Source organism: Seriola aureovittata, chromosome 18, assembly GCF_021018895.1.
Source record: "Seriola aureovittata isolate HTS-2021-v1 ecotype China chromosome 18, ASM2101889v1, whole genome shotgun sequence".
NCBI lineage: Eukaryota > Metazoa > Chordata > Actinopteri > Carangiformes > Carangidae > Seriola > Seriola aureovittata.
The window spans coordinates 19234606-19251439 of NC_079381.1; the positions used below are offsets into that span (position 1 = coordinate 19234606).

A 16834-nucleotide genomic window follows, 5' to 3' on the forward strand; every position below is an offset into this window, starting at 1 on the left:
GCAGGAGAGGAAGTGGCAGAGGGTGAGGAGGAAAGTAGAAACTAGTGGGGGGGGGGGGTGAAGACAGGCAGGTGCACAGTCAGAGGGAAGATATGAATGACAGATGATAAAAAGAGATGGGTTGGGGGAAGAGATAAATGGTGGAGGAAGAGAGGAGGCAGAAAATGATAAAGAGAAGGAACAAAGAAAGGAAGGATTACATTGATTATTTTTTTTAAAAAAGGGTTTGGGTTAGTGACACACAGTTGGAGCTCTTCAGATCGGCAAGAAGCTCTCAGAATTACCAGTAATAAACATTAACAAATGCACTTGATAATATCTTTTTTTGACTCACAAGATGCATTTTAGCAAGAATTATCCGATCACAGTGACGTGCGGCGCGAATGGTGGATGAAGACTGAAGATGACTGTGTCGAGAAAAACTAATAATGCATAACCTGCAACTTAAAATAATTCAATTTGGGTTTCTGAGTCAATTTTGTTCGCAACTCCAATTACAAAGTATTTGAATTTGCTACAATGATGAAGTATGTTTCTCTATAGTAGCCAAAGCATCAACATTTGTAAGAACAAATAACATTTTAAGTGCTACTGTTAAACTATGGCAAATTAGCTTTACATAGCAACACAGGAACAATACTGTTGCCATGTCTTTTACATGAATCTTTAGCAGGAAAGGATGCTAAAATTTAGTTTGGGACATCTAGCTTTAGCCTCAGGCTAAATCACATATGTAGCCATCAAGTGCATATTTAAGATCATTTAACAGGGTTCTCATTTTAAAACACATTTGTGAAACATCATGTCAGCTGGAGACAAAGATTTAAGTCAGTTCACTGAGTTCTAGCAACAGCATTAGTTTATCATTTCAGCCAACAAGCTATGTCGTCAGGTAGAAATAAGAGTAGTGAATACTGGACGAAAACGAAGACCCAATGTTTCTAACATAACAGTGAATTTGGAGTGGTAAATCTGCCATATATGGTTAGCTTCAAAGGTATAACAAGAGGAACTAGGCAGGGTGGAGCTGTAGTTAATGTCAATTAGGCCACAGTGAAGCCAGACACAGTGGGAACACAGTATGTGTCTGTGTGTGCATAGTTGTTGAGACAGTGAGAGGGTGGAACAGGAAAGTTATAAGGTTGCTCACTGATAGAAAAGAGACTACGAGTGGTGTAAAGACATAAATGTCTGTGTGTCACAGAGGCTATTCAATGACTCAGACAGTCTAAGATAAAAATACAACATTAGCAGCGTTTAGAGAGGGAAGTCAAATGTGGCAGTTGAAATCATGTGGGAAACAAGTCAAAAGCCCTGTCCGCCTTCCCAATGTGGTCTGTCTTTTCCAAAATGACTGTTAGTTTTTATGTGGGCTTCCTGATCATATTGGATTATGAGATGATGCCCCTACACTATCTTTGGTATTCAAGTGACCATGATTTCTGATTGAGAGGACTCACTACATGGTGTCAATAGTGAACCTAACCTGAACTACACTTTGATGATGTTCTGCATTTTATTTATTCTCCAGAAATCCAATGAAAAGGCTAAAACCAACAAATATTGACTGTGTATCCAAAGCCTGATTCCTCTGTGCCACCAACATCCATTGTGTTTTTAATAGTTTTTTTTTTTGACAACAATGGAGCTCTTTGGCACAGAGGAACAAGCTATATCAGGCTTTGGATACAAACACTGTTCTTGTTAGCAGGATCATTTCATTGTTGCTTTTGGTCTTTTTGTGTCATTTCCTGACAGTAAGAAAAATATAGAATATGACCAGACTTGGCTTCATTTAAATACTTGTGAATTAATTGATTCTTCTGAGATACAGTATAACCATTTGGATCAATCAGATAAATATGATGTGATTAGATAGAAATACAACCCATGAAGCTGCGATCAGACAAACTGATGACTGCACAACATGCATGTGAAAAGCTCTGTCATGTAGTGGAAGACTGCAAAGCTAATAATGATGTATAATGCATGATGTTGCTGCAGACATGAAATAATAACCAACTACCTGTCAAGGAGAAAATCAGAGGTGAAAATGTAAATCAAAGACAAACAACTTCTGTAACGTGGTTATTTGCCATGCAGCCCTTGACTGCACCTGATTAGCATTACTGTTGCCTGTGGCTAGGACGAATTCAGTCACGCTAACAACAGCACCACATCAATATCTGCCCATTTATACCTCGGCAACACTGGCGATGACTAATCTAACGACTAGGACTGAAGGCATCGGGCCACCCACCCACCCAGGAGGCACGCTGTTAGGATGCAGCAGCTATGAGGGCCCTCAAGAGTGGGCAGATGCTGCAGTGAAGCCTGGGATCACAGAGCACAGCAGCAGAGCACCATGCATCAGCTGCCTTAATAGACGATTAGTTATAATCGGAGAAAATGAGAGGAGGAGGGGCAGATGGAGAGACAAGAGCGAGAGATAGAGGGAGAGAGTTTAATCTTAGGATGTTTGGATAAGCACCCACTGTGACATAAACGTCAAGGTGTTTTAAATTACTTTTAAAGAGGTGACTGATGCTGCAAACCGGCAGTTTTGAAGTTAGATGTGACACTGGTTACACTTAAAAACTGTTTTCTTCTTCTACGCAGTGTATTATACTGTAGATTTGTTCTAGTAAGAGCTAATATCAGGGCAGAGGGACGAATGAATGGATGAAGTGACACACCTTGGAGGATGTTTGCAAGTGAAGATGATAGCACAGATATGTCTTAGACAGAAAGTGTTAGAAAGAGAAATAAGACAGAAAAGAAAAAACAAATCAAGAATTGCACAGTTTAAAGAGGCTAGGAGAAGCTTTGGTCTCCACAGCCCAGATTTAAGTTGCCACCGACTCCTGCAGCTTCAAAGACATCAGAAAAACTTAACTGCATCTAAATATGGATACCAATAAAACACAAAGGTTTCAGCATAAAAACCATCAGCTTCACAGACAATAAAAGGAGTGAGAGTTTTGCATGTCAGACTTTAAAGAAACCCTGGTGACCTTATTTCCTCAGCAGCTTCTCAGCAGCTTCTGAGAAGGTTTGTGACCTTGTGCTTAAGTCTGCAAGTGTGTGTTCCTGTGTGCATCTGGGTGACGAATACCACCCATAGCACTGTAATCTAACTGCAGCATCTTGCTATAGTAAACCTGAGTGGCTCCAGTTATGACTCATGAGTGTGTACTCTTGTCCAAACCTCTTCAGGGACATTTCAGAAAGCTGTCCACACATCAGGGAGTGTGTGTGTGTGTGTGTGTGTCTGTGTGTGTGTGTGTGTGTGTGTGTGTGTGTGTGTTCTATGACTTTTCAATGACCTTTCATATGACAGAATGCAGAATTATTCTTATTTTCATTTAACATGCCAGTTCCATGAATGAGTTAATAACTATTACATTTCAGAGAAACCTGAATATCAGTGAGAATCATGATCTGTTTAATAAAGTGAGAACATGTAACTTTTGAAAGAAGAAAAAATAAAATCATCCTTTTACGAATAAAAAGTTGAATTGCTGAGTAATAAGAATCATCTTATTCTGCTATGACGATGGTGGCTAATGGTTGCTTAGTTATGTGCATGTTGTACACAAATAAACATAGCATAAAAACAAAAACACCTCATGAAGGGAAATTCAATTTGCCATCATCTTGTAACTGCCACTTGTGGCCACAGTGGCCGCCTTTCAGCAGAAGTTACACAGTCTGGCTTTAACGTCTATAAGCACAAACACACGCAGTGACACAGAGTGAGATGCACACACACGCTGAGAGTGGGAATAAATTCAGTGTGACGGAGCAGTCAGAAGCCCCTGAGGCAGTGACAGTAACACTGGTGGGCAGGTGGGAGTGGAGACGTCTGCTCACCAGTCACTGTGCAAGACTGACAGCTAACCCCTCAACACAGTGTTCCTCAAACACACATGCGCACACACACGCACACACACACGCGCACACACACACGCGCACACACACACGCGCGCACACACACACACACGCGCGCACACACACACGCGCACACACACACACACGCACACACACACGCGCGCACACACACACACACACACACACACACACACACACACACACACACACACACACACACACACACACACACACTAAGACTTCTGACAGTCGTTGCAGTCATTGCTGTGGACTGCAACACACCAAACAGCACCGAGCTGAGACAAATGCACATGCCCACACACATCAACATGAGAGTGTGTGTCTGAATTCGGCCTTATCCTCTATACCTCCAACATTTTTTTTTCTCTTCCTGTGTGGTACAACACACAGCTTTGGAGACAACCAGCAACTTCCTCCTGCCGATCCGTCACCGCCTTCATCTCTGGGCCTCAAATAAACACAATTCAATTCACTGGGAAAACACCGCCACGCTCTCAAAACTGTTTTGTCAGGATGAAATGGGTTTAATTGTTGTCGGCTTCAGCTTTAGTGCACAACATACAATTAAGCTTTTGAAAGTGGACCGTGGAGTTGTCACTGAATAAAGCGACAAGACAGGGTGGGAGATGCCTTTGTATTTGTGTTGTTTGTCTCTATCTACGAATGCAGATGCCATCAATTAGGATTGTTTGCTCATTTGTGCGGATGAGTGTGAGTCTGTGTGTGTGTGTGTGTGTGTGTGTGTGTGAGCTGGTACAGAGGTTAATAGGAACCTCACATGTGTTGACTGGAAGACTTGGGCATGTAATATGGGCTGATGGCCAGTGTGTGTGTGTGTGTGTGTGTGTGTGTGTGTGTGTGTGTGTGTGTGTGTGTGTGTGTGTGTGTGTAGTAGCAGCAGCAGGGTATTGATTTTCCTTACTCCTTGGTGTATTTAGTGAATTGAACTTCCTGCTTTGTCTCTTACTTTTTTCCATGTAACAAGAGGGACCTCCAGCACGAACAAGGCAACATCACACACACATGCACATCACTGACTCTCCACTCTCACTTTTATTCAGGAAAACAAAATCCCATGATGAACATATTGTGAGTATATTAATATTCCTCAACACCCTGAGCTTGTGATAAGCTGAGAGTGAATGTAAGTAAACCTGTCCTTACATCTGGATTGAAATACCTCAACAACTCCTGGATAGACTGCCATGAAATTGTGCACAGACAGTCATGATCCCCAGAGGGTGAATCCTTATGACTTTGGTTGATCCTCTGACTTTTCATCCAACACCACTATAAGGTCGACATTTGTGGTTCAGAGTGAAAAATCTTGGCACCAGTAGAATGTATTTCTCCTCTTACACCACACGTCTGTAGATGATGAACTGTAAAAACTTCGACTTCCCTTTGACTTTTCTCAAGCGACATCATCACATCAAAACTTCTGCTTGTCCTTGACATTCACCCCCTTATTGCTAATTAGCAAATGTGTGCCTGCTAAACATTAATGTGCCAGAGTTACCACTGTGAGCATGTTAGCATGCTGATGTGAACGTCAAGAAAACCTTGAAAACAACCATTAATTATCATTACAAAAAAAAAAGGACAATTTTTATTTCAAAAGTCTCCCTGATTGCTACAACTTCCTAAAGTAGATGGTTCATTATAAAATTAGAGTTAGAACAGAGTTTCTATACCTCACACTCTGGCAGCTCTCCATAAATAGACTCGAATGTAACTGGATCCTACTGCTGGTTTTATGTACGCATGGACGAGAGTGAATCATATCACCACAACGGTGTCTGTGGAGGTGCCTGCTCTTATTGGTAACTGCTACCGCCAATTCCATGATGCCAAAAATAAAACAAACAGACAGGGTGAGTCATGGCTCTGCTTATGCTGGTCTGTCTTATTAGGGAGACCCTGCTTTGAATCAGAATCTCCCTCTTGTGTTGAGATTTTGAGAAAACATGTTTGGGAATAAACCGGAGTCAACAAAGATACAACACACACAGTGAAGTGAACTGTAGTCGTAATGAGGTATATACAATGCTGAGGTCACTAACTTTTCTTTATAGGCACAAGATCTTCTCTGTTTAATTTGATTTAATTGAAGAAACTGACTGATTATTGTAAAAAAAAAATTTTTTTAAAAATTGAATAAATTGAGATGATATCAAATTATATCAAAAATTCATTAATTGAATAATGACATTTAAGGCTTGATACTGTATTTGTAAAATACAACACAAATACAAATATAAAATCTCAGTCTTTTAAAGGACTAAATGCTTTTAATGCCTTGAATAAATAAAAACACATTGTTCCAACAAACACAAGCAGGAATGATGGTACCAGACTAGTTGCAGTTTTAGCTAGCCACGAACTATCCTCCATTCTTCTTTGCCAAGCCATAAAAGTATCACTGCAACTGAAGGATATACCACCACTCTGCCCAAATCTTTGGCCTGCATTTCAGAGAGCTCTGACCTCAACAGGGTTATCTCTGCTGGATACTGCTCTGCTCACTAACATCACACCACCACAGACACCAAGTGCGAGGCCAAAGCACAGATATGACAGAAAGTCTTTGCTGCCCTGGTATAGCGATAGTCTGGTAGAGGCGGGATCCATCTGAGGCCCCTCAAAGAGAAATATACTGTAAAAGGTAACACACATCAGAATAGTGGAGATTCAACAGAAAAGCTAATTGATTACACCGACTTAATTATTCAACTTTTATCCAAAAAGTCACACAAATTAAATGACAAAATATGTTGTTTCTCCATGCCCTCTAGAAACGACACGAGAGCAGTTTTTTTTATACGACGAAAGGTTCAGGTTAGGTTTAGGGAAAGATCACGTTCTCATATTGAAATAAGAACATGGTTAAGGTTTTTGAAAGTGGGTTAAATGGCTACCGCCTTAAGGTTAGGAGATGACTATGGTCATGGTTAACACCAATAACCACCTGGTAAAGGACTAGTGTGATCATGGTCCTTGCTGACTGTCTGTAGGAAGCAGGTCTCCTGTGTTAAAGGAAGTAAAAAGATAGTTATGATTTTGGAGGAAAGATGCTAATATCTCGCCTACTTCACATCGGACAGACACACAGACCATGAGCACACAGATTCAACGTCTACTGTCTCCTGTCGACACGAGGAGCTGTTTGTTCGCTAAAAGGCATCAGGACCCGAATTTCCACAGACTCTCTTCCCCGACCTTTGCACAAGCCTCCCACAGAGACACAAAACCGTTTACAGTACGAGCGCCGGACTCGACAAAACAGTTTTCCTTCTGTGTTCACACAAGCAATTATATTTCTTGTCCCACAGAAAAAACAAAGACTTAATTTCACTGCAGAGTCAAGGACCAAAGATAATTGCTGAAATGTAAGCTTGGCATCACATGCTTATCTTCCCTGAAGTTATTCCGAAGATCAACCTGGGTTTATCAAGGTCTGCCATTCATTTTCCATTATGAACATACTCTTTTATTGAACATACCGCACAGCCTCTGATCCCTTCAGGAACCACCGTGTCTTAAAAACAGACTCATACTGGAAAGGATTATTTATTTTATTTTAGGTTTATGTGAATTTAGTTTTACTAATACATTTACACTTAGTTGATTAAACCTCTATACCTAATCCCCACTAATTACAACACGAATGAAAGGGTAGTTCTGAATTAGCAATCGTTTCTTAGCACTTTTAAATGCCCTAAATACTAACTAACTAAAGCTAAGGAGGCTGTACCAGTGCTGGTTAAAATAAACTACTCATCAATATGAGCTTGTAGAGAAAGTCGATAAGGGAAGTAAGTGAAGGTTTTGTTCAGGGAACAAAATATCTGGATTAAGGGTAAAAAAGGTTTCAGGTCATGATTAAAGGAAAACAGTGTTGGTTGGAAACAGACAATGAACAATAGCAAGTCCAAATCACACACTTCTCTGGCCCACTCATCCACGCCGACCTCCTCAAAGCAAGGTTTTGTGGCGCTACATCTGCCTCTGTTCCTGAGGGAAGACCATCATAATTCACATGGCACCTACAGTCCTTGTCAGGGAAATGTACTTCGAATTTACCGTAGGTCACATTTCACCAGTGACAAATGAGATGGCTTTTCTTGTAAGGACAGTCTCAAGTGGTGAGCACTACAGCTACCATTAGTCGAATGACAGAAAATGACCAACAACAAACAGCGAACATGTTAAATGAGATGATTTGCAGCTTTTCTCTCTTTTATATGAAAATAGAAAATCTTTGGGTCTTGGACTTTACTCAGATACATTGTTGTGGTCATTTTTCATTATTATGCAACATTTTATAGAGTTAACCATCAATAAATCAATCATGAATTAAAGTAATTATTGGCTGCAGCCTATGGTGGTCATTTCAACAGGGATGTTTACACCTGTTTTCTATCTTTTCATCCATTATACTAATCGACAAATACATATCATCTTAATCTAACACCTAATCCATCCGTGATGGACGATTAGAAAACCCTTTAGCTTGTTAGATGCTATGAAAAATATTCAATTCTAGAGATGACGCAGGTGAAAAGACAACACTGACCAGATGTGACAAGTAAAAACAACACGTGAAGCATAAAAGAGGAACAGTCGCTCTGTGATAATTTGAATATCGAAGCTATCAGTGACTTCATTCTGGCTCACACCCACCACAATGTTTGGATACGGCTCTTTCTCTTTTTGTAACATACACCCACCCCCACCCCACCCCCACTCTCTCTCACACACACACACACACACACATACACACAGAAGTATTATGTGTAGTGTAAGTCTGCTAGTGCTGATAGGTGGCCTGTGGTTTCTCCTCAACACTAATCAGTCGCATGCGTGGTGTGCAGCACTCATGGACAAACCCACAATATGTCTCTGGTAGGAAGTACGATCGCAGTGCATAACTCTAGGACTTCCTGTCGCTCTGGGCTATCGGGATGTACAGGCTCAGCTCACAGTGGAGGGATGCACATTCACAAACACTCCCCCAAAGCAACAATGACTCAACAGCTTAGTAATCAACCACAAAGACACACACTGTGCAGCAGCTTTACACCAGCAGCGTCAAAACAAAACAAATGAACTTTGGAGGCTGAACAGGCAGCAGAGCCCCGCTTCACTGCGAGTGGAGCACCCATTGTGATCCACGCTGGCAAAGCACATCACTGGACCACACCCAATACGTCATGACTCATCAGTCCCCCTCTGCTGTCCATCCATGCCAACAGCAAAGAGAAGAAGAGCCAGAGAGGGAGGGGAGATCATGAAAAGAAGAAGGAGGATGAGGAGACAGACACGCTGAGACACAAAGAGAGCAACAAACAGATGAGTGCATTGTGGGTGGGACTCACCAGCTCGACCGAACCATAGTGTTTCCTGCTGAAGTCTCCACGCCTGCAGCCCAGGTCCTCCGAGGCAGAGCTGTAACACAAACGCATGGTCAGACACACGGCCTATTTGTCCTCCATCACACCACACAAACACACATAAACGGTCACATCACTCATGCACAAGGGGCAGTTGCAGCATCTGCTTTTCTGAAGTCTCTTTATCTCACTTTGTCTTCTTGTTCATGGCCACTTTGTTCATACTACGTTCTTTCTTTCACTCGCCCCTTCCCTTTTTCTTTCTGTCTTTCTTTCCCCTCCTCCTGTCTGTGCCTCTGTTGGCAGTGGCATGGTGACTTGCTGGGAGCGGCGGCCAACCCAGTTCTGATTGAGATGTGGGTCCTGATTGAATTAAACCCGAGTGATAGATGGAGACTGGCTGCGAGAGCTGACTGCTGGTCAAATAGTCAAATGCACACACAGAGTAGATACAATCACTAATATATGTGAGGGAAAGTGACACACGCATCAGACAGAAGAACGAAAAAGTAGTGCTAACAGGAAAGTTAAATATGTTTTAAGCTCAACAAGAGTAACAATGATTTTAAATTTTATGTGGCCTTAAAAGCCACTTGTAACATAGACCTACTGTATATCACATATTAGGAACACAGTCACAAGTTTACTTTTTCTCTGGCGTCACATAAATCAGAGTAGTTGATACTACTACTAAAATCCATTTCACATGCAACTGTACAATTTATTGAAAGCTTTTCAATTAAAGCTGAATGTATCTTGACATATGATGTTTTGGGAAATACGCTCAGAGTTATCTGAGAAGATCAATACCACTCTCATATCTGAGTCCATTAGCTAAGTTTAGCATAGCATACAGATTGGGAACAGCTAGCCTAACTCCCCACAGAGTTTAAAATCCCCCTACCAGCACCCCTCACATGGATTATTTTGGTGTATAAAATACATAGAGAAACAGGTTGTGGTCACAACTTGAAATGTTTTTACATTTCGGAATGAATGAGCATTTTTGATAATATTTTTAATCTTAAAACAGAGGCAGGCTAGCTGTTTCCACCAGCCTTTAGGCTAGGCTTCATATTCAATGCACAGACAAGAGAGTGGCATCAACCCTCACATCTAACTCACAACACAATGACCCAACAAGAACTTTGCTGGAGACTCTGGCTCCGTGTATTGGCAGTGAATTGGCCAATGTATCTCTGAACAACCCATGTATCACTCCTTAACTTCAGTCATGATGATCATATTACTATCGATCCACCCCGATCCATACAGAAGAATCACTTGATAGCATTGTAAAAAGCCTAAAATCGTGGAGTGAAATGAAACAGAAAGAACAAGCTGGGATATTATTCTGAAATGATCAATTCATCTAACTACACACAGCCAGGCAAAACAGCAGTGTTCTCAAAGCTCCCTTTTAATACGATTTGATTTCTTTGGGAGACTAAATGTAATACGAATCTGGTTAAATCCTATTAAAAATGAAGTCATTAGACAAGCAAAATCGTTGCCAGTGGTAAGCGACAAGGTATGCCAAAGCAATTTCTCACATTATGCAGGGACACTGGTTAAACTGGGAAAATGTCAGGAGGAATAAGGTGGTTATAGTGGTCAGTCAAGGTTTGTAAGAAGAAGGCATCACGGATTAGACTGATGATGGAAAGCATGATACAAACCCGCAGGTGTCGGTACGCTACCCATGCACAACAACACTTCGCACATGCTGTCAAAATGCAAAGTCAGCACCCCATATATAAAGACATTTGATTGTCACGCTGCAGCTGCATGAAAATGGAGATTGTATCTAATCGGTAAAGCATGCAAGCTGACGGCGGTGACCCTTGTGTTGCCGAGGCAAAACAAGCATTTGATATAGTTTAAGGGAATAGTTCGTAAAACGTATCATAAATTGCTCAAAATATCAGCAAAATATGTATCTAGTATCTGTACGATTGTCCGAGCCGTGATATGACCTGTATGCTTTTTGCTTCCTCTGTCTCTCCAGACCACATCCCCCACTCCCCTTCCATCTCCCCCCTAACTCTTCCCTCTATGGTCAGGTTTCTCTCTCTCTCTCTCTCTGCAGAGGAAGAGATGAAGGCAGAGTGGGGCTGTTAATACATAATGTAGACTCAAGCTTAAAGGACATATTTTAAAGTGCATCTGTACTACAGGATGTAGCCTATCCATCACTGTTTCCTTACTCACTCTCTTCCTGCTTGCTTGCTTTGGCGACTGGGGTGGGGTCTGCTGGAGCTCCATCGCAGCATGTACTCCATCGCAGGGTCCTACCTCACCCACTTTTTCTTCTCAGCACCCAGGTAGCTATCTTTCCTACCCTTCACCTTTCCTTTAAGACGGGGTCACGAAAAGGATTGTAAATTGGAGGGGGATAATTAAGTGGCACCCATCCCACCCACCTTGCTAATGAAAACCACTCTATCTCCCAGTGAAGCTCATCTCCTTCAGGAAAGGTCTAATGAGTCCGGGGCTTTTGGTGATGTTTAAATGTATATATGAATAGATATTTTGTTGAAGGCAAAAATGACTAAGTGAACAAAATAGATGTTGAGGTTTTTTTTTTTTGTTTTAAAATTGCATGTAGCATCAACAACAACTCTCAAGTGGCAGTGGTTCAAGAGAGATGTTTTGTTGAATAACCTTGGTTAAATGGTTTGGCTTTTTGGTTTGAGTTATTATGCATCAGTCACTTGGCGCCTTTTGTGCACACAGATTTTTTTTCAAAACCTCAACACTTGGCTGTATAATGCCCGAAGGAAAAGTGTTGGCTGCCAGGGTGAGAATGTTCCTTTGTTTATGTGGGAAAATATTCATTTGTCCAATTTTAGCTTTTTCACTTTTTAAAATGAGAGGTATTTTAACACATGTAGGAGGTGTAGCCTGTGGTGAACTAAGAGAGCTGTTTGCCCACAAGGTGTTTTCCTTCAGACCAAACAGATAAGCAGCACTCAAGTGATGCTGACACCTATTAAAGAGGTGGAACGGGCCAAGGGAGTAAAATGCCTGGAGACTGATGAGAAACAACAGAGTTCTAGGAGTTCAACGCAGTGAGAATGACACATCCAGATTTCAAGTACAGTATGTACGAGGAGTCAAAGCAACAACAACAAAAAAACATCCTCTAACAGTGGTGATTGTACCGTTAGGAAATCTTCTTCTACACCAAACTAAGGACTGAAAATTGTCCCAGTTATGTTTTTGCTCCAAATCTTTAGTTTTTCAATATTGAGTAAGTGCTGAGTTTGAGCCAAGATTTATTCATTTATTTCATTATTATTATTTTTGTTTTGAATAAGACTGCTTACAAAGCACTGATATTATGAGGTTTTATGTCTATTTTTTATTCTCTTCTTTTTTTAGCGACACTAGCTGTGTGGCTCTGGGGGACAGTGATGCTGGTCAGTCACTTCAGTCCACACTGAAATATCTCAACAGCTATTGTTTGGACTGCCATGAAATTTGGAACAGCCATTCATGTTTCCCCTAGGATGAATTGTAACTTCAGCATTTAGCACAAAGCTGTGCCAAAGTACAACCACACAGAGCTGCTAGCAAGGCTGCAGACTCTTCAGTCTTGTGATAATAACTATATATAAATAGGCATGCCCTGTTAACCTACACTCTTGACATGCTGCATAACATGTATTTGAGATTTACAGTTGAAACCATTATCCTGCATTCAAAGCTGTCCATGTGTTTGGATATCATAACTTGAACTCTGCACCCCGACAGTTCAGGTATCCACTTTCCAGCAGCATAATGGCTGTTAGCCAAAGAAAAATGACTTTGAAAGCTTGTACCAATGAGAAATAGCTCTGAAACAGAAAGAGGTAAAATGGATATTCATTACTCAACTGCTGCCCTCAGTAATGGAGTACGGGAAAGGTTACAAATTGTGGTTTCTGTCACAAGGCAATGGACAGCGGCCACCGAAAGGCTCCATACAGTAAAATGTGAAGTATAAATCACACTGCCACCCATCATATGAATCCTCCTTGTGCCGCTCAAGAAAAAGCCAATCCTTTTATGGGTTACATCACCTACCGTGTGACTCTTTAAACTCTTAAATCATTCAGTAAAGTGGGTCTCTCTGTTTGACAGAAAAGCCAGAATACACCAAATAACCTTAATGCTAACAGGAGTAGAAGAAATACCAACCACAAGACTGTGGAGAGTGACGATGGAAAGCATAGAAAAAGCTCATCAACTGGCAGAAGATTGAGAAATTATCAACATTTTGCATCTCTATCTCACAAATACATCCACACCTGGCAACTACATCTGACAGTCTAAATAATTCAAATGTCAGTCGACTGTTTTCTGCAGCAGTTCCCACTGCAGAGCTGTGAGATTCAAACATTAAATGACACACATTAGAACTGTTCTCACAACTGTTTTTTCCTCCATGTGTAACAGGTCCACTTGGGTGAATCCAAATCATTTTTTTGAGATGCATGAGACTTGATATTGAGTCCCTGCGAGTAATAACAAACACAGATGATACAGATGCTGCTTGGTGCACTACATGCACAGTACACACAAACACCAACCCATCAGACACTTCAGTACCACAGCTTCTGATTAACTAATAAGTCACAGTCATTTTGCTACAGTGATGAATGGAGGGGCCAATTCATGCAATAACAAGCCATAGCAGCAGAATGACAAGAGCATTTAATGAAATTATCCTTTCACTCTCTTTGGTCTCCTCTCTGTCCCGTCTCTGCACAATTGCTGCAACATGGACAGAAGTGGCTTTGTTGCTGGTAGCACTGTGGCATAAGAGCTGTATGTTTACTATATGATATCTCTCTACAGTGCTCAAGTGTCACTGCAGCCCTGAGCTCCCCGGTGTTGCTTTAAAACTGGTAAAGAGCTGCTGCAGTGGTGGCATTTTCAGATCCATCAACAGTAAGAGGCTGGAAATGAGCTACCACAGAGTAACCTTGGACTACATCTGAACTCAGCTGCACAGTTAAAGCCAGATGCTCGCCTTCAGCGCGGCCACATACGTTATTCTGTTGCTGCCATACACTGCCTGAGGTGCATGCACCTCCAGTCTACCTTGAACTGAAAGGCACGACATGAATTATTCACGATTTTCCGTGTACACACTGTAATGTCTGTCCTCCCCCAGAAAAAGAAAAAAAGATAGCTCAATTAACAATCAAGGGATGAACCATACAGTTTTATAAAAACTAGCTGCACATAATAAACCAGCGTTGTGGCATAATTAAAAGCTGTTGTGGCGGAAAGAGTCTGTTGAGGAGCGTCAATACTTCCAGACTGGAGACTTGTGGATTCAGTGGCGCTCAGTTCGCCAGCCATCCCAGAGTAAATGGAAAAAAGATCAATAAATCGTGCACTTGATACATAACTAACTAAATAACTAGACAACTTGAAAACTCGACCCAAACAGTCGATTATTGTAAACATTATTAGCCGATCCAGCAGGGTAATAAGGCACTTTACGCACCAACAAACGCTGTGTAAACCGGAGCAGGTGTTTCCAGCTTCGCCTAAATTGCTCGGGGCTGCATAATAAAATATGCCAGTGCTGCAGGGATATGACAGAGCGACGGCAGAGAGCTATGCATTCAACAGATGAGAGCTGGCATGCAGAAACACAGGTAACAGCAGGATTTTGTTTTTGTTTTGTTTTGGTTTTTTTTTTACCGCTGATTGAAAGTCAACAGTTTGTTAGACGCTGGATCCACACTGTTCATGTCCCCATGCGATGTCAGTCCAGCGGACAAGGCGACAACAACAAACCGGCGTCTCTCTTTTTTTGTCTCCCACCCGTCTGTTTCTCCTCTCGCTAAGAGCTCAGGAGCATCACTGCGGCGCAAACTCCGACAACAGCTGATCTGAACCCGGTTGGTGGTCGGACTCTTGTTGGCTCTTGGCTCTGCGCGCAACTGGTCACAGCATGATGGTGAAGCGGAACAGCTCTGCCATAGGAGCTGTGTGTTTACTGTGTGATCTCTCTCTCCCCCTCTTCCTCTCTCACTCTCCCTCTCCCTCTCTCTCTCCCTCTCTCTTACACACACACATCAGTGGTGCATTTCAAGCCGACACAGTTTTATGCTGGAGGCTCTGCAGAGCAAAAGGCACCATTCAGAGCAGATTATTCTTATCGCTCGTTTTTTTTTTCTTTGAGTTGCTGTTACATCACCGTCAATTACGCGAAGCTTCTCTACAGTGACAGTATCCTGGAGCGCAAAGTGATGTCAGAATGCAGGACTGAGGCTGAGGTTCTCAGCTCGTCACCCGGTGTGAGCTCTGAGAGCAAATATGAAGGGAACCCTAGACGTTTTTTTACATTTTTGAAGTGATTCTTGGTAAATTAGGAACAGAAAAATGCAGATGTCTGTGTGCAGCTTTGCATCATCCAGTGTCCAATTCATCAGCTTTTATTTTGAAATAAATCCAAATTTGCAAATAAGTCACGCCTTTATGAAGGTGAAACTAATGGCTTAATTAATAGGCTATTAGTAAATCATGAAATAATCCTTAATAGGTCAATTATAGACCATTGATAAGAGCAGTTTTGGGGTTGCCAGGTGTTTATCTTTTCAAATGCTACAAATTCAATAATAAATACTCACCCACATTCTAATCAGCTCTGACCTTATAAGTGTTAGTAAGACATTAATCAAGGTTTTAATCCATCAAGTCTAAAACTGTAAATATTAATATGTTGTTTATAGATTCATTTTTTTTCTTCCACAACCTGGCAACCCAAAATCTGTTCTAACAACTGATCTATAAAACATTAGTGAATGATTTAAGCCATCAGTTACGAGTTATACATCCTATATAAATGGGTAGCACCATTTCTCTCAGAGGAAAATGATCTTTGTGTTTCTTTGGCCTCTCAGATCCTCACCAATCAATCACTCTTAAGAGCTCTCCAGGGTCTACCCATAATCCCACTCAGCAGGAGGTGGAGGCAGTGATGAGGTCATTCATTCATTCATGCAACCTCTCTCCTCCTTTTCTCCTTTTTTTTTTATGTTTTCAAAATGCACTTTTCTACCTTCTATTGATTAACTCCTGGGTTAATCAACATTCTGGTCTCCTGGACGACACAGCGACACATGCACAGATCTGAGAGCAGCGTTTATTACACTGCTGCCATGTTCATTAGAGGGATTGAGTGACAACGTGCCACAACAAACATCCACTCTTGTGTTTTGTTGACAACTGCTTGACTGCCTCATTGTTTGGGATCCCACAGACCTTGATACTGTATGTGTAAAAATAATAACAATCACCTATTGTTTTTCCTTTACATGTTGTTTTTGTGTTTTTCTGGTCTCATTAAAGCCAAGTACTGAAAAGCATTGAAGTAGAGAATCTTTCATTTGCCACACACAGGATCTGCACATTTGATGAAGGTGACAAAATACAGAAATGAGCATAAAGCATTTTTATTACTAGAGCTGAGCCAATAAATCAGCTGACATTAGCTTATTGCAGACGTATCACTATCGTGTGTATAG

General features: G+C 41.4%; 1 protein-coding gene across 5 annotated transcripts in view; it reads right to left on the bottom strand.

Moving 5' to 3' along the window:
- Window positions 1–16834, bottom strand: part of garnl3 (GTPase activating Rap/RanGAP domain like 3) — a 70694-nt gene that overhangs the window by 38332 nt on the left and 15528 nt on the right. For 4 of the 5 annotated variants that reach the window (XM_056403217.1, XM_056403216.1, XM_056403213.1 and 1 more), the window contains exon 2: window positions 9291–9360. In XM_056403217.1, coding sequence (XP_056259192.1) covers window positions 9291–9360 — 70 coding nt within the window. Of the gene's footprint in view, window positions 1–9290; window positions 9361–15005; window positions 16580–16834 lie in introns of those variants that run through there. The other variant, XM_056403215.1, reaches the window with a different exon arrangement.